General features: G+C 53.7%; 1 protein-coding gene across 4 annotated transcripts in view; it reads left to right on the forward strand.

The window, feature by feature from the left end:
- EFCAB8 (EF-hand calcium binding domain 8) overlaps positions 1–18,336 on the forward strand; it is a 51,236-nt gene that overhangs the window by 14,314 nt on the left and 18,586 nt on the right. For all 4 annotated transcript variants that reach the window (XM_081559692.1, XM_081559690.1, XM_081559689.1 and 1 more), the window contains exons 6-15: positions 321–456; positions 3,892–3,997; positions 4,231–4,315; positions 4,877–5,001; positions 6,942–7,015; positions 9,122–9,252; positions 13,779–13,846; positions 14,190–14,341; positions 16,234–16,371; positions 17,722–17,835. In XM_081559692.1, coding sequence (XP_081415818.1) covers positions 321–456; positions 3,892–3,997; positions 4,231–4,315; positions 4,877–5,001; positions 6,942–7,015; positions 9,122–9,252; positions 13,779–13,846; positions 14,190–14,341; positions 16,234–16,371; positions 17,722–17,835 — 1,129 coding nt within the window. The remainder of the gene's footprint in view (positions 1–320; positions 457–3,891; positions 3,998–4,230; positions 4,316–4,876; positions 5,002–6,941; positions 7,016–9,121; positions 9,253–13,778; positions 13,847–14,189; positions 14,342–16,233; positions 16,372–17,721; positions 17,836–18,336) is intronic.

The raw sequence follows: 18,336 nt of genomic DNA on the forward strand, positions 1-18,336 counted from the left end.
CCCTATTTGCCTTCCGTGGGCCGTTTTTCCCTTAAAAGAACTTCTATTCCTGGTCTCGTCTGGCCCCTCCCATCGTGAGGAAGCTGACTGGCTATTTCATGGGTTAAACTTATGACTCTGGGGTCCCCGTGTCACCCCAGTATCATTCATGGGTCTCCTCTCTTTCTGGCTACCGTTGTTAGTGGTGACAGTTCCCTGGGGGAGAGGCAGAGCCTGCATCTCAAGGAGCGAGTTTCTCGGGGTGTGAGTATGGGAAGTTTGTCTGTCCTCTGGGCGTTGTTCTACTTTGGCCTGGGGTCCCCTCTCATCACCTTCCACAGCAATCACGGGTGTGAGATCGTGAAAGTGGAGTTCTTAGTCCAGCGGCTCAAGAAGATTGGGCATTTCCTGACAGTCACCAAGGACGGCATCCTGCAGTTCTGGTCAGAGTCCTTCATGCTGACCAGCTCCTTCAAGGTGAGCAGGGCCCACACAGGTGGTCAAAGAGCCTCTGCCTTCACACCCAATGGGTTCCTCCTCTGGGCTTGTAGGCTAGGCATCCGTGCTTGCTCTTAGGGGCAGGTCTGGCTTCCCTGTGGGGCCATGAGCCTCACACTTCCCTTCTAAGACTAGGATTCCACTTGGATGTCCACTGCAGTTGTATGCCCAAAAGACACCCTAAACCCACTTGGTCCAAACGGACTGTCACTGTGGCCCACCTTATCCACCAGACTTCCTTGTCCTGTGCCCCACCAGGGCAATGAATGGCATCACCATCCACCAAGGTTCTTGTGATCAACCTCCTGTCCCTGTCCCACCCACTCCACCACCAAGTCCTGATGGTTCAGATCTTCTGCTTGGACCAGGGAGGAAGTCACAGTGACTATGAACATGGGCCTTGGAGCCCAACTGCCAGGCATAGATGCTGCCTGACTGCAGCATCTCTCAGCTGTGTGACCATGGAAGTGACTATAGCGCTGTCCGTGTATCAGTTTCCTCATCTGTTAAGTGGGCTTAGTAATAGTACCTCCTACACACAGGGCTGCTGGGAGACTTTCACGACATAATCCATGCCTGGTGCCTGGAGCAGGGCAAGGCACACAGTAAGGGCCCGACCAACATAAGCTGACATTGTCATCATCGTGGTCGTCTGAGTCGTGTGGCCTGAGCTCCCGGCCCAGTGCGGTGGATGATAAAACACTCAGGAACACCCTCTGCAGCCTTGGTGTTGCCAGGCCAGTCCAGCCTCCTCCAGCAGATGAGGAAGGCCTGCTCTTCAGAGGAGGCTGAGTGAGCATGCTGTGTGCCTGCAGAGCGTTTCCTAGTTGCATCAGGGGTCATGTCATCCTTTGGGGCGGGAGGATTCTGGGTCATCCCCCCATCCCTGGTGGCCAAAGGAGGGAACCGAGGTCTGTGGAGTTCCAGGAACTCTCCCAGGTGCTCCTGGAAATTCGTCCCTGTGTTCCTGAGGCTGAGGTTTCTGGCACATTCCACCCTCTTTTTCTCTTGTGTGCTTATTGGGGGAACACATTATAGTCTGAGATTCTGCTTGTGGCTCCTACATGGTCACCTCGGCGCTCCCGAGGGCCACAGCCTGGGAGGGCCAAAGAGGACAGAAGGAGGCTCCCCTAGACGACCACAGATGTGGCCTCCTTCCCTGAGGGGCTACTTCGGCACATGGATGTTGGCAAGAGTGAGCCACCAAGCACCAGCCTTGCACACTCACTGTATGTCCACGGTCGTGCAGACTGAAAGCCCCAGAGTCTGGGTTTCACTTACCAGCTGTGCAAGCTTGGGCAAGTCTCTAAGACTTCCCAGGGGTTCGTTTCTAGTCTGAACACCAGCGTGTGTGTGTGTGTGTGCGTGCGTGCGCGTGAGGGGGGGAGGTGGGGTAATGGGCATTACCATCACCTCCATTGTGTGTGGGTGAGACCCTAGCCTGGGGCCAGAGAGGGGCTTCTGGGGCCCTGGTCCATTGTCCTCACCGCTCCCGCTGTCAGTGCAGGCCCCTGCTCTTGGTGCTCTGGGTTCTGATGGGATAGTTCACAGCCTGCGTGGCATTTTTCAGGGTGTAAAATGCAAGTTCCTCCTCTTCCCTGGACAACGCAGCTCATTTCTGCTGACCTGTCTTTGCACGGGGTGTCCCCTGCCGGGAATGCCAGCTCAGGTTCTGTCTGTGTAAGAGTTGTGCGAGGCTGGCACCAGGGCGGGAGGCACCCCTGCCTGGCCCAGCTCCCCCCGATGCCAGGCAGCACTCAGATGCTTTATCTGTCATGGTTCCATTCATTCCTCACATCCTGGCAGGACAATTTCTCGTTAATAAGCCAGGTGACACTGGCAGATGGTAAACAAGATTCAGGCAAAACAAACAGAATGAATACCAATGTTAGGTATCAATTATATCTCAGTAAAAATTGGAGAAAGAAGATTCAGGCATAGAAGGGCAGGTGCGGAAAAGTCAGTTTCTCTGTCTCTTGCCAACCCTAATTCTCTTCATTGGAGGCAACTGCTGTGATCAGTTTGGGGGTGCTCCTCCATGGACAGCCTGTACACACACCTCACCTTTCTTTTTATTTATTTATTTTTTAAATAAATTTATTTATTTTAGTTGGGGGCTAATTACTTTACAATATTGTAGTGGTTTTTGCCATACATTGACATGAATCAGCCATGGGTTTACATGTGTTCCCCATCCTGAACCCCCCTCCCACTTCCCTCCCCATCCCATCCCTCTGGGTCATCCCATTGCCCCAGTCCTGAGCATTGGTCTCATGCATCGAACCTGGAATCCCACCTTTCTTTTTAAATACACAAATGGTAGCACATTAGAATGCTGCTTTTCACCTCGCTTTTTCACTTAGTAATAGATCTTGGTAACTATTCTGCCTCATATGCACACAGCTTCCTCGTTCCTAATGTCTGGGCAGCGGTTGGTATGTGGGTTTATGTAGGGCATCCTTTCCAGGCAATGTTTGGCCTGTTGCTGCCATAGCTGGGCAGCAGTGCCCATTCCTGCTTATGCTTCTCTGTGAATACCTGCAAACACATCAGTAGATGCCTCTTGGAAATGGATCCCAGGATCACAAACTGCACATTTAAAACTTGAATGAGCTTGTCAAACTGCTCTAAAAAGGAGTTGTGAGGCTAAGTGTTCTGTAAGCCCAATTTTTTGCTGTTGTTGTTGTTCAGTTGCTCAGTCGTGTCTGACTCTTTGTGACCCTATGGACTGCAGCACGCCAGGCTTCTCTGTCCTTCACTATCTCCCTGAGTTTGCTCAGATTCATGTTCACTGAGTTGGTGATGCCATCCAACCATCTTGTCCTCTGTCATCCCCTTCTCCTCCTGCCTTCAGTCTTTCCCAGCATCGGGGTCTTTTCCAGCAAGTTGGCTCTTCACATCAGATGGCCAAAGTATTAGAGCTTTAGCATCAGTCCTTCCAAAGAATATTCAGGGTTAATTTCTTTTAGGATTGACTGGTTTGATCTCCTTGCTGTCCAAGGGACTCTCAAGAGTCTTATCCAACATCACAGTTCAAAAGCATCAATTCTTCGGCACTCAGCCTTCTTTATGATCCAACTCTTACATCCGTACATGACTCCTAGAAAAACCATAGCTTTAACTAGACGGACCTCTGTTGGCACAGTGATGTCTCTGCTTTTTAATAAACTGCCTAGGTTTGTCATAGCTTTTCTTCCAAGAAGCAAGCATTTTACAGACATGGAAATTGGTTTTTAAATTGGAAGCTTATCCAAGGCCCCACCATTGTCGTTGGTGGTAAGGCTGGGCGCCTCACCAGGTCTGTGACCAGCTCTGGGGCCTCGGGGGACAGGAGGGGGTTTGTGGGGACCCTGTGCTCCTGTGCTCTCCCGGGTGAGCTGCCACAGACCAGGTCTCCTCTGTCCCCCTCTGCAGCTTTACCAGATCCATCCGTTCCACAGCCAGCAGATGTGGGTCATCGACATGGTGTGTCTGCACAACATGAACCTGGTGGCCATTGCGTCCACAGACCAGAAGATCGGTGAGTCCCCGCCGCTCCCCAGGCCTGCGCCCGGCCACTGGGAGCCATGCATTTGCACTTGGACAGATCTGTCACTCAGCCAACGGTGAGCATGGACTGGAGTCTCCTGGGAGGACTTCTGGGTGGTGACTAGTGAGGGTACTCACCATCACCAGAGATGACCGCCCCCCACCTCCGGCCTAGGACATGGATTTGGGTTCCCATGTGGGCCTCCTTCTCTGTCTCTTCCCCAGAGTTCTTTGATATCAGTAGCCACAAATGTGCCCGGGTCTTCACCTTCACCGATCTGGACAGCTGCGTCCTGACCATGAACTACTGGTGAGTCTCCTGGGAGAGCGCTGCAGGGTCTTGGCAGCAGCCGCATCACCCAGTGGGGCTGGGGTCTCCAGAAAGCCTCTCCGGAAGCGGCTCTGGAGTGACCCCACCCTCTGTGCCTGTGTCCTCTTTCCCCCAAGCCGCTCCTCTTTCAGGCCCCTCTTCAGGGTCACTCAGACCGCAGAGTCGTTGTCGGCTCCTCTTCCTTTCCCTTCTGCACCGGGTCGGCTGTCAAAGCTGGCCTGTCCTGCTGTGGCCTGAGGGCTCTGAGCAAGTCATGGTCCATTGGTAGGGTGACCTGACAAAGAGCAGCCGAAGGACCAGGGATCCATTTATTTTGCTTTTTAAAACATGTGCTGATTTCTCTTGGACCTGGTTCTCTGATGGTCTGGATCCGGTTGGCTGGGCACATGTTTGTCGGCTGTTGGGGTCCAGACCGGAAAGCTGTGTGGGCTCTGCCCTCACTCCTGAGGTGGAGGAGGGCCTCGGAAGCCAGGGAGGGGTGGGCGGTGGTGCCAGACGTGCCCAGCTGTTCTGTAGTCTCCTCTGTCTCTCTGTTTCCAGGTCGGACTATCACAGGGCTGTGTTCTGCTATGGGGACACCAAAGGCAATGTCATCATCTTCACCTCTGATGATGTGACCACCGGGCTCTTCAACCCCCGAGTCCTCCCCAGGACCTCCAAATGGGGTAGGGAGACATGGGGAGTCAGAGGAGATGGTCCTGTCCTGTGAACTCCTTCCCCTCCCATCCCTGGGGAGGTGGTACACCCATGTGCTCAGCTCAGAACCACCTATAGGGGGTAGGGGATAGGTGACAGCGGGCCAGGGACAGAGCTGAGGAAATGGGCAGTCTCTCTGAAGGTGGGAAATTGTGCCTGTGAGGGCTGGTTCAGGGGCTGAAGCGGGGGGTCTTCAGAACCCTCTTCATCCCAGGGAGAAAAAACCTGTGGCAGCTGTGTGACCCCTCTGGGCCTTGGGACAAGGGCATGCTTCCTCCATCATGTGAGCAGAGTTCTGCTCCCCGTGTCTGGGAGCTGCCTGTGGGTGGGCAGTGGTGGAGCTGAGAGGCTGCCCTGAAGGTGGGCTCTGTGGGGCCTGGAGGAAAGCCCTGCTTCACAGCATGAATCAGCATGTGACCTTCACCGAGCCCTCGGGGGCTGAGCACGTCACCTCCTGGAGTTCACCTGCACCAGGGGGGGCTGATGTTGTCACAGTCTGTTAAGGGAGGAGCAGGGGAGGGTAAAGGGGGTGAAGGCTTGCACAGGCCCCACAGTGACGCCTGAGATCCTAGGCAGGCAGTCTGCCCCGGAGCTGGCCCTTGAACCTCTTGCTGGGCTGTATCTCAAGCTGACTAAATGCTGAAGGGTGCTGATTGGGGATGCTCTGCCAAGCGGCCCGGGATCTCACGGCCTCGGAGCCTGGGGCTGTCCGGGGCTTGTCTGAACTGGACCCTGCCCAGGATCAAGCCTTCAACCCACAGTGTCGGTCCTCCAGGCCACTCCACATCCATCTAGAGGAGGCGGAGGCCACTAGGGGCCCCAGCGCCCAGGAACACTGACTCCCCTCCATCCAGGACTCCAGAGCGGCCGCTTGGGCTTCCAGTCAGAGTTTCTGAGCAGGACTCTCTCCAGGGGCTCCCAGGCCTTGGTGACACCTCCTGCCTAGCTTGTTGGGCAGTATCCACCACCGGCCAGGCAGAAGACGGGTCCTGCCCTGGACACAGAAGGGGTCTGGCACCCCATGTGCCTTCGTCATCAGTCTCTACCCCTGGTGCCCACCCTGCCCTGAGACAGCCCACCCTGGTCACCCTATGCCACCCTGCAGATTGGCACAGGAAGTTGTGGTGGTCTTTGAGCTGAGTGGTGGACAGGAAATTGGAAGGGAGGCAGATGAGGCTGGAGTGTTAGACGGGAGTCCTTCCATGCCACATGCTGACTGAAGGCTGGGGAGAAACAAGAAGGGGCATCCAGCAGTGTGTTGACTTGGGAGGGGCTGGACAGACCAGCTCTGTGTGACCTGGACCCTGTTGCTTAACCTCTGTGCCTCGGTTCCCTTATTCGAATGGGGATGAGCACATTCAGTTCATGGATTTGCTAGAAGGTGGAAGGAGAGAAAGTGGAGGGGCAGGGCTGTGCGCACCACGCATGCTCCAGACATGCTTGCTTTACAACGCATGCATGCAACTTCTTCTTGGAACTTGTATTTGCCAGACAAGATGGGGCATGTAGTTTGAAGCAGAATGACAAACTCCCAAATGACTGTTTTCAGAATGAATAAGAGCCCAGGATCTCAGTTCATTCTCTGCTCCTGCAGAGTCCAAGCTCTCTAATGGAGACTCAACAGGGGAGAATTGAGTCTCTAAAATCTGGCTCCAGCTCTGCCAGGGGCTGACAGGGGAACTCTGGGCAGCAGTGTTTATCGGCTTGGGTCTGTTTTCTGGGTGCTACATTCAATGCCTGCACTGAACTTGCCAGGACACAGGGAGGCTTGAGCAAGCATTTGTATGGGAAAGCCTTTTGAGATGCATGGGGGTTGCAAACCAGCTCAAGGGGTCTTGCTTCTGAGGTCTTGTTTGTCCTGCAAATGGGAAGACCTGGTGACCTGGGCCTTGATTTTCTCCCCTGTCAGATAACTGGATCAATGTTTCTACCCAGAGGCTTCTAAGTGAGAAGTCCCCTATGTATAGAAGTTTCCGGCTGAAGGTAAGGGGGCTCTTTCCCCGGCTGTTTCCATGGTAACTAGCTGTACACATGTACCACTCGGAAATAAATACAGCAGGTGGATCTGCCCTTGGGTCTCTGGTCTTGGGGACTGGTCCCCGGGGAAGGGGTGGAGGCACCTGCTGGATCCAAGGGGTGGAGGCACCTGCTGGATCCCGCCGGCTCTTTCTGCAGAATCCCCAGGCGAGGCTGGTCTCTCTCACCACCTTCCTTGCTCAGACACGCCCCCTCCCGGGTGGCTCCTCACCATTGCCCAATTCCTTTCTCCACATGGTGCTTTCTGCATTCAGCAACTTCAAGAATCATGAGCTAAAAATACAGTCAGGTCACTCCTTTGCTCAAAATCCCAGTAGCTGTCCTGTTTGAACAAAGTCTCAAGTGCACCCCACGACCATCAGGACAGGAAGGGCTCTGGTCCCTGGCTTGTTTCTGGTCTTGCTTTCTACTTTGCTTCTCCTCACTCTGCCACAGAAATGCCAGCAAACTTTGCTGTTCTCTGAGTACAAAGCCCTTCACACTGCAGGGACTTGACATGTGCCATTCCTTCAGGCTACCATGTTCTCCCCCAACTTACTGTATGCACCCCTCTACTTCCTTCAGGTCCCTGCTCGCCATCCGCCTCTGCCTTCATCCCCTCACTGCAGTGCTTATAGCATTGGTCCCCAACCTGGCATAAGGGAATGGTTTCATGGAAGACAGTTTTTCCATGGACTGGGGTGGGGGATGGTTTCAGGGTGATTCAAGCGCATTACATTTATTGTGCACTTTATCTCTATTATTGTTACATCAGCTCCACCTCAGATCCTCAGGCATTAGATCGTGGAGGTTGGACATCCCTGGCATATAGGATTGTGGCACCTGTTACAACGATTGTTTTTTTTCCCATAACTCCGAGATGTTCTCTGACATGAGCTGGGTTTCCTACAATTCAACTCAGCCCTAACACTGTCTACCTCAAGACAGCATCAGACCCTGCTGGTTAAGGGTCTCATGAGACTGCCCTCCACTTCCAATGCCAAGTGCAAGTTCAGGTGGTCACCTGTGCTTCCGACCCACTGGCATAAATGAGGTTTTCATGACCCCCCTCCTTGGGTTCGATTAATTTGCCAGAGCAGCTTATAGAACTCGGAGAAATGTTTTACTTCAGTATATCACCTTTTTTTTTTATTTTTAAAAGATGTAACTTAGGAACAGCAAGGTGGAAGAGATGCAGAAGGCATGGCATGTGGAAGGGGCGTGGAGCTCCCATCCCTGTCTGGGTCCCCACTCTCCCTGTACCTCCACGCGTTCTCTAGCCCAGAAGCTTTCTGGACCCCATCCTTTTGGGTTTCTATGGCGGTTTCATCATATCCTGATCGATTGCTTCATCAGCCGTTGGTGATCAAATGATCCTCCAGCCTTCACCATGACAGGCGCTTGGTGAAACAGCACACATGACACCCAGCTCAGTGCCTGACGACCACTCCAGCTCACCTTGTCCATTCTTGTCCTGGAGAGGAAAATCTCCCCACTGGAAGGCCAAGCATGGGGCCAGACCTCAGAGCCCGTCCAGCCAGGCCATGCCCTTGTCCTGTGGGTTCCAGCCTTTTTTCCTCCCAAGATGCACCAGATAACATCCTCGTGTTCTGCATACCTCATCCCGACAAACACGAGGGGGGTGTGTGGGGGGAAGCCGGGAAGCACTGGCTCCCTGTGGACTAGGAATGAGGGTGGATGACAGGGACTGTGGACCAGGCAGACTTGGATCCATCTTTCCTCCCACCTTGGGGTGGGGCCACAGAGAATGGTATTAGTATGCACTTGACCTAGCCTGTCCTCTAATTTATAAACAAAAGTTCATGTGACAGCAGATTTCAGTGCTTCTCACCTGTTCCATTGACAACTTGTGGCCATACTGTCCTGGTCACATGACCTGTGCTAGAACTGCGAGGCCGGAGCACTTTGTTGAAGGCACTAGACTCGGGATCTCCTGGCCCCTCCAGCCTCTGATACCTGCCACTTTCTGGGAACTGGGCCTGGACAAGGAAGGGGGGGGCCTGGACGACTGTGCTTGGGTTGGGTCTCCCACCACCACCGCTCTCTTTCCAGGCTCTCCACCTCAATTGGTGTCAACAGGTCAAGTTCATTCCCCAGCTGAACCTGGTGGCTTCCTGTTCAGCCATTGACAAGTCCTCTCTGGTGCTGACAGTGTTGCCATCTAAAGTCCCAGAGAGCCTAAAGTAAGGGGCACCCATTTCCAGGCAGAGGTGGTGGGTCTGGGAGGGGGTGGGTGGTGACACTGACTCTGGGATGCCGGCTTCACTTCAGCCACACGTGTCCTTCCCTGCTGAGAGGTGGCCTGCCTCCAGGACAGTGGCATCTCTCCTGGGGGCAGTACAGAGGCCTGTGGATCAGGCTGGGTGCAGAGAACCACTGTGTGTCCTGAGCGCCAACAGTGGGCTGTGGTAGTTGGAATATGGGCTCTGGAGTCTGTTTTTTGTTTTTTTTAATTGAGATTGTCAGTTTTTAAAATTGACATATGATATTATATTAAGTTTCAGGTGTGCAATGGAATGATTTGATACTCATATGTAATTTGTGAGGGCTTCCCTGATGGCTCAGTCAGTAAAGAATCCACCTGCACTGTGGGAGACCTGGGTTCGATTCCTGGGTCGGGAAGATCCCCTGGAGGAGGAAACGGCAACCCACTCCAGTCTTCTTGCCTGGAGAATCCCACGGAGAGAGGAGCCTGGCGGGCTACAGTCCGTGGGGTCCCAAAGAGTCACACATGACTGAGTGACTAAACACATATATTGTGAAATGATCACAGTAAGTCTAGTTAACATCTGTCACTACACATTTCTTTTTTCCTTTCCTGTGATGAGAACTTTTATGGAGTCTGGTTTTAATCATTCTGGCATTGCCACCAGCAGCAAAAATATAAGGTCTCTTTTATCCACCAATCTATACACAAAATTCAGCAGAAAGGCTGGCACATAGTACGAGACAGTCAGAAAAATGTCTTCTGAGTGAAGGGATGAGTGTGAGCTGCTTCACTTCCGTGAACCTCAGTTTCCTCCTGTTGTCAAAGGGGACGATAAGAGTCCTTCACTTACCTCAAGACTTACGTGAGTGAGCGCCGTACGTGGCCTGTGTTCAGTAGTTGGCCACACTAATTCTTTGGAGATGGTTCTAATATATTTCCTTCATTTTTGATTCCTTTACCCCAGAGGGAATATTTTCTTCTGTCGTCTTTATTTTTTTAAAAATCAACTGTTAGGAATTCCCTGGTGGTCCAGTGGTTAGGGTTCCATGATTTCACTGCTGAGGGCCCAGGTTTCATCCATGATTGGACAGCTAAAATCCCACAAGCTGCATTGTACAGCCAAGAAATAAAACCAACTGCTAGTCATACAGGTATATGTATATATGTAAAAAAGATTCAAACATAAATGAATCTGGAATCTTGTGGGCCTCCCTCCCCGTTCCCTTATCCAATCCTCAAGTCCTGGAACTAACTCTAGGCTGGAGGAGGGGAGCATATGTCTGAGGTGGTGGGGAGGCTTCTATCTTTCTTTTTGTGCTTTGAGTGGGGTGGTGTGGTGGCATTTTGCTTGGAGCTGGTTTGTCGGTTTGGTTCCTCTGATTTGGTGGGAGTATTACCTCATGTTGGTGATACATCTTTCATTCAGCTTCTTGTCTTATTGGGTCTCAATGGCAGGAGGCTGTCACAGGGATTACCGAGTTGTGGCCACGAGGGCCTCGGTGGCTGGCCCTGCTGCCTTCCCACTCCAGCCACACTGGCCCCCTCGTGGTTCAGGCATGTTCCTGCCCCCAGGCCTTTGCATTGCCCCTCTCTGCCTGTTTTTTTTTTTTTTAAACATTTTTCTTTTTATGAAAGATTTTAAACACATAGAAGTAGAGAAATAGTATAATGCTGTCTAAGTTTGATCCCTAGGTTGAGAAGATCCCCTTAAGAAAGGAATGGCTACCCACTCCAGTAGTCTTGCCTGGAAAATCTCATAGACAAAGGAGCCTGGTGGGCTACAGTCCATGGGGTTGCAAAGAGTTGGACACAACTGAGCAACTAACACTTTAATATTCCTAGCACTAGTCCAAGTTAATCTTTACCCAAGTGTCTCAAAAAAATCTTTTTATTGTTATTTGGAATTAGATATAGGCAAGGGTCTAGGACAGTTCTGAGCAGAGGAATGGTGTGGTCCGACATGCGGAGCATCTTTCTGGCTGCTCTGTTGCAAGTGGTGGTCGTGGTGGTATTAGTCGCTGAGTCGTGTCCAATTCTTGTGAACCCATAGACTGTAGCCTGCCAGGCTCCTCTGTTCATGGGATTCTCTAGGCAAGAATACTGGAGTGGGTTGCCATTTCCTTCTCCAGGGGATCTTCCTGACCCAGGAATCGAACCTGTGTCTCCTGCATTGTAGGCAGATTCTTTACTGACTGAGCTGAGAGGGAAGCCGTATATGGGCAGGAGGGGTAATAAGAACACCAGTAAGGACACCATTGTATTAACTCAGGGTACACATGATAGTGGCCTGGAGTCCGCCAGGAGTGGAGAATGAGATATATTTTAGGGGTGGGTTGCAGAATATATAGTTATACACATGTGCACATACCCTGTTTCTTCATGTGTGAGTGCAGTACACACAATGGCCAGCAGGTGACACCATTGACTGCTCTTGTTCAGTCTCTCAGTTGTGTCCTGCGCTGCAAGCCCACGGAGGGCAGCACTCCAGGCTTCCCTGCCCATCACCAACTCCCGGAACTTGCTCAAACTCATGTCCATTGAGTCCATGATGCCTTCCAATCATCTCACCCTCTGTTGTCTTCTCCTCTTGCCTTTAATCTTTCCCAGCATCAGGGTCTTTTCCAGTGAGTTAGGTGATGCCCTCTTAGGGCATGGCCTCTACCAGTGGGGCCAGCACTGTCAACCCAAATTCTGCCTCTGTAGTGGCCTTGTGGACTTCTTCCCTGAGTCCCACACTGACCTTCCAATCTCTTCTCCACACAGAAGTCTCCTGCAGATCTGGTCTCCTCCAGCTGTCTGTTTATTTCCCTGCAGGACTTGCCATGATGTGTACATGCCCATTTCCTTGTCTCTCTATTCTTTACTCGCTCAGGCAGTTTTCCTCTAGAAGGGAAGCTCCAGTGAAGGCAGGAGCATCATGTCTGCTCATCCTGGAAGAGCATAGGAGCTGGGAAACCTTCGTTGAATAAATGGGTGAATCAGCCTGAAATAACTTCTAGTAACATTTTGTGACAGTTCTTCCAGAATATTTCTTTGCACACGTAAGTGTGGAGGGAGACATATCTGGTTTGACAACACAGATATTTCATATGCTTTTCTTGAACTTTTGAGTTTTAGAGGAATCCTTCTGGCTGTGCAGTGGGGAGCTCAGGGAAGTGGGAGAAAGGCAGGAGGTTAAGAGCCCCAACCCCAGGAGGCTGATACAGAAGTGAAGGCAGCCTGGGCCCTGGTGGGATGTGGGTAAAGAGGATTTGGGGCTCGGCTGAATAATGGGAATTCAGGAGAGGGAGCCTCTATGGTGATAACCAGGCTTAGGCCCTTGGGTAATGGCAGAGGAGCAGTTCAGGGCCAAGTTTGGTTGAGAACATGCTGGAGCTGAGTTTATTTACTTATTTATGGCTGTGCTGGGTCTTCGTTGCTTTCTGCGGGCTTTCTCTAGTTGCTGTGAGTGGGGGCTACTCTTCATTGCAGTGTGGGAGCATCTTGTTGCAGGGGCTTCTCTTATTGCAGAATACAAGCTCTAGGTGCATGGGCTTCAGTAGTTGCAGCACATGGGCTCAGTAGTTGTGGCGCATGGGCTTAGTCATTGCACAGCATGTGGAATCTTCCCAGACTGGGGATCGACCCGTACCCGCTGTGTTGTCAGGATGATTCTTATCCACTGTGCCACCAGTAAAGGCCTGGAGTTGATTTTTGAAGGGAGAGTTTGAGTAAATAGAGTTGGTGGGGCAGGATGTGTGGACATGAGGGAACAGCACACGCAAAGGCACAGAGCTTCTAGGGCTCTGGGGCCTATGAGGCCATTGGGCTTGACTTTCTCCCTGACCTTCCTAGAACCTCTGCCTGGGCCAACCTGCCCTCCTGAGCACCCCCTTGAACCCCCCTACCCTCCAGCCCCACCTCACCTCTTCTTTTCCTGGGGCTTCCGTTCTGAGCCTCCTGCCTCTTCCTGTCACGCCCACGCTGGGTCCGAGTCCCAACACCCCGCTCCCACCCCCCACCCCCCACCCCCATCCCGCTCCTTGGCCAAGCTCCCTCTTTCCGTGTCCTCATCATGGCTGCTGTCAGTCTTCAGGGTTGTGTGAGTGTCCGGGTGACTCACAAGACAGCACCCTGTGCAGGGACCAGCAGGCAGCAGGAACTTTATTCTCTCTTCCCAGCCTTTGGAGGCCCTCCCCTCCCCCGCCTTTTGGTTTGCGTCCTGGGTGGGAGGACCCTCATTCCAGTAGAGTGAAGGTGCCCACGGAGTTAAGTCTCCTGCTCTGGGGGCTGCTCTCACCTTCACAGGCAGGCGGGGGTGGGCGTCTCTTCCAGGCGCTGCTGGTTCCCGATGAGCTGGGGGCTGCAGGGTGAGCCCAGGGCAGGGTCCCAGGAGCTGCTCCTCTCCTTGGATGGAGAGGTACCCCCACCCTCCTTGGCCCTGCCTCCAGCTCCTCCCATCCCAGGCTTAGAAGCTCTCCCAAGGCCACTGGTCCCAGCCTGCCTCCTTTGCTGTTATAGAGTTTCAGTGCTGAATTTGAGAAAAGGGATTCTTTGCTTCGATTACTGCCCAGAAAAGAACGTCCTGGGTAAGTACCCTTTGTATCACGTGGAAGGTGCTGGTCTGGCAGAACTAGGGTGAGGGCTGCTGAGGTTGTGGGACCCATTGGAGTTGAGGAGGAGGCCTCATGGCGTCTGGCCTCTGGCCGCTCCGGTGCCCGCTCATGGCCACCTGGCGTGGAGCGGTGACACGGGCTTACTTGGCTTGGTGGTGGAGGGGATGGGGAGGGGAGGGCAGAGTTGGGGAGGGGAGGGCAGGGATGGGTCGTAACAACAGCTGTCGTCTGCCAAGCCTGGCTGGAGTCTGAGGCCTGCCCAGAACAAGGTCCCAGCACAAGCCCCTAGTGGCTGATACCCGGTTTTCAACTCCAGTGACTGGTGGCTATGACCCCCTCATCCGCCTGTGGAACCCCTTCTTCTCAAGAAAGCCCGTGTGGATGATGAAGGGGCATCAGACCTCAGTGACACACATCGTTGTGAACAGCAAAGACAGCAGCATCCTCCTCAGCGTCTCCAAGGACAAGGTGTCACCCTCGGGGAGCCCAGCCCTGACGCCCCCCTGCCCATAGTTCCCATTTCCCAAAGATGCTGGCCCATGGATAATGAGCTAGCTCAGGCAGCCAGGGGGCTGCCAGTTGGCAGGAGCCTGAGGCTCAGGGAGTGGTGAGACCTCCCTGCCTGTGGTCCCACCCCTGGCCAAAGGCCTAGAGGGGGGTACCCCAGGTGGCACCATGGGTCTCTGACCCCCTCCCCCCCACCACAATAGAAGCCTGAGCCCAGCTCTGAGCGGCCCCCCAGAGCTGCTTTCCATGTAGCCCAGCCTGGCTACTTAGTCTGTGGTCCTGGGCGGGGCCCTTCGCTTAACTGGGTCTCAGTCTTCTCATCCAGAGAATGGCTGTTGAGTAGTTTAGAGGAGGGAAGGTGGTAAAGGAGCAGTGGCCTGACTGACACATAGTAGGTGTATAACATAGGTGAGCCTTTTCCCTCCCCCAGACCCAGTCTTGCTGCTCTCAGCTCTCCCAGTGACCTCTCTTGGCTGCCCTGGCTGTCAGAGCCAGACTGGACCTTTCTCAAATGCCCGAGCTCCTCGGCTCAGGTCCGTTACTCTGCTCCTCTGAGCTGTGGGTTCAGAGTCTCTCCCCACCTACTGGTGATTGCATATCAACAGTCCCAGGTGTCTTCCTGCAGGGGACAATTTTGTGTCTTCTGGGACTCAGTAGATCAGGAGCGGGCAGGGCCCTTGGGTCACCAGGACATGCTCCTCAGCATACCCCACACTTGTTATTGTCTGGAATGCTACTGGCAGCACTGGGAGCTGGGCATCGTCACCTCTGATGAAGACTCTGAGACTAGAGGGGTGGGGAGATAGAAACAGACACTCATGGTCAGAGATGAGCAGAGTCAGGATGTGGATGAGGTCTGTGGACTCAAGCCCCTGCCCTGACCATCTTGCTGCTGATGCCCCCGGGTGAGGAGTGTCCTGCAGGGACTTCCACGGGCCCCTCTGGGGACACTTCCTCAACCTGGGAGGAACCCAAGGGGACAGGCTGGCCTTTTGGGCAACTATGTTGGCAGTTCTGTCTGTGCCCCACCTGGCTTTACTGGAGGGAGGCTGAGGTGGGAGCTGGTGAGTGTCTGGGGGGGCACGGGCTGCCTGGTGAGGTCTCCATCCTCAGCTGATGAGCAGCAGGTGCTCAAGCAGGGCAGACGCCTTGGCAGGAGGAGACTGGAGCAGTGTGTATGGCTCAGTTTCCTCATTTGACCATAAGCAAGGACTGATGCTGAAGCTGAAACTCCAATACTTTGGCCACTGGATGCAAAGAACTGACTCATTTAAAGAGATCCTGATGCTGGAAATGGTTGAAGGCAGGAGGAGAAGGGGACAATAGAGAATGAGATGGTTGGATGGCATCACTGACTCAATGGACATGAGTTTGAGTAAACTTTGGGAGTTGGTGGTGGACAGGGAAGCCTGATGTGCTGCAGTCCATGGGGTTGCAAAGAGTTGGACATGACTGAGCGATTGAACTGAGTGACTGAACTGAACCTGAACTGAACAATGTCTCCGGGCTTCCCAGGTGGAGTTAGTGGTAAAGAACCCGCCTGCCAATGCAGGAGATGTAAGAGACACGGGTTCGATCCCTAGATAGGGAAGATCCCATAGAGGAAGGCATGGCAATCCACTTCAGTATTCTTGCCTGGGAAATCCAATGGAAAGAGGAGCCTGGCAGGCTACAGTCCGTGGGGTCACAAAGAGTCAGACATGACTGAGCGGCTAAGCACACATGCATGGTGTCTCTGTTATAGGCTTGTGGTCTGTGGCAGTGACTTAGCGTGGTGGCTGTGCTCAAGGCCTCGGGCCAGCCGCATGCCCAAGGACCCACTCTTGACCTCTTTGCTGATTTCCCACCCCCAGAATATTCGCGTTTGGGACCTGCAAGACTACCAGTGCCTTCAGTCCTTCTGCGGGAAGCATTTTGCCCTGGGACATTGCCCCATCACCAGCATCTACTTCCACAAAGAGGACAACTCACTCATCTGCAGCACCTATTCAGTGAGTGCTGTGCAGGAGGGAGGTGGGCCGCGGCTACACGAGGGGAGGAGGGGCCATGGCCATGGTCTGCTGACCCACGGGACACCGAGGGGTGGTCACATCCTGTCCTGACTGAGACTGCTTTATGCCATGAGGACAAAGCCGCTGGGCTCTGTGGCCTGGCCCTCAAAGTGCTGTCCCCTGCGATTTCCTGGAGGACTGTTTCTAGGCCCCCAGTGGTCACCCTCTATGTTGCTCTTGCTGCTCTCTTGACCTTTGCCTCCTCTGGTCTCTCCTTTTGGAAGCCCACCTTGACCCCCAGGCTAGGTTAGAAGCCTTCACTCCAAGCTCCCTTGCCTGCCCTGGATGACAGCCCTTATGACTCTGTCTTGTCATGGTTACATGACTGTCTTTCCTGCCAAATTGTGAACCCCAGGAGGGCAGGGCCCACACCCACACCCGAGCAGTCCCTCTGAAGGAGAGAACCTGGAGGGACGTGCCGTGAAGCCTGTCTGTGAGCCATGACTTAGCTGGTGCCCATGTGAGGTCTACCCTGAACCCCTAGGGCAGAACAGCCTGCGAGAAGCACAAGGGGCTGATTGTCCAGGGTGCCGGTTCGGGGGGCTGTGACACGATGAAGGTTAGGGGGCTACAGGGATGCTTGGCAGCCAGTAGAAGAGGTCCGATCCAGAAAGGGAGACGAGGGTGTCGTCTATGGTTGAGAGGAAGTGGTAGCTCTACGTGACTCTTCTTCCCTCTGTTGGCCAGGTGACACACACAGTGTCCTTGTGTCCTCGGCTGACTCTCCCAGAGGGCAGGTGTCCTGCGAAGGGAGTTGGTGGGTTCCTTCCCCTCTGCTGAGTGTCAGGACAGCTGTCAGTGCTTGTTGAATTCAACAGACCTTTGAAGTCCATTTCAAAGCAGAGAGTATATTAATTAGGCACTGGCCCATCCCTCAAGGAACTCATGGGGGAGTAGCATAACAGATAATTTTAATAGAAAATGCTGTGCATTATGATGTAGATGTGTGCTGGGTGCTTCATGGAGCACAGAGAAAGGATCCTGAGCCTGGCCGGAGGCCAAGGCAGTCAGGGAAGGCTTCCTGGATGAGGGGACACCAGATCGAGGCTTTATGCTTTTCAGAAGTTATAAAAGGGACCTTGGACTTGGGCTTTGGGGTTGTAGGAGCTCTAGGGTTTGGAAACTCTGATCTCAGGAAGTGGGGGCATGAAGTTGGTTGGGGTGAGGTGTCAGCAATTCTGCAGGCAGTTGAGGATGTCTTGGTCTCTTGGTTTTCTGGAAGTTTCTCTCTGGGACCAGTCACTGAGAGCAGGCCCTTCTGACTGCCTAACTGCCCATCCTCCCCTACAGATTGGAATCCTAAAAGGGTACCTGGAGACACAGGGGCCTGGGAAAACAGAGGAGGAGACCACAACTTACAGCACGCCCCTGTGTGCCGTCCTCTACAGCAAGGTTTTCAAGCAGGTCAGTGGGCAGCAGCTCATCTCTACGGCCAGCAGCAGGCACAGGGGGATGGGTGGGGCAGGACTCTCAGAGCTTGGGTGGTGGTATGGGGCAGCGGGAGGTCAGCGAGCAGCTGTCTTGCACAGGGGTCGCCCTGGGGGAGACTGGAGCTCCACCAAGAGGCCAGTGGGACACCAAACTCCTCCAAGCCTGTGTGCCCCTGGCTACCACCACAGGTCAGTTCTGGATGGGCAGCCTTCTTTCCACTGTGTGTGCTGGAACACAGGGTGTTGGCTGCTCTTTGAGGATCCTGGGGTGGGTGTTGCTCCTGGAGGTCATTTCCACGGAAACCATGGTTCAACTTTGTTATGGAAGGGGAGGGAGGCCCAGGCTGTGGTCCTGAGCAGAGATCTCTGCATTGGGCAGAGCAACTGGGCATGTAGATTCTGAAGTGTGGGGAAAGGAAGGGCTCCTGGGCCCTCTGCCCCCTCCCACTGGTACCCATTTCCTGGCCCGGGCTCT

Source organism: Giraffa tippelskirchi, chromosome 13, assembly GCF_054371585.1.
Source record: "Giraffa tippelskirchi isolate mGirTip1 chromosome 13, T2T-mGirTip1v1.2.pri, whole genome shotgun sequence".
NCBI classification, from domain to species: Eukaryota; Metazoa; Chordata; class Mammalia; order Artiodactyla; family Giraffidae; genus Giraffa; species Giraffa tippelskirchi.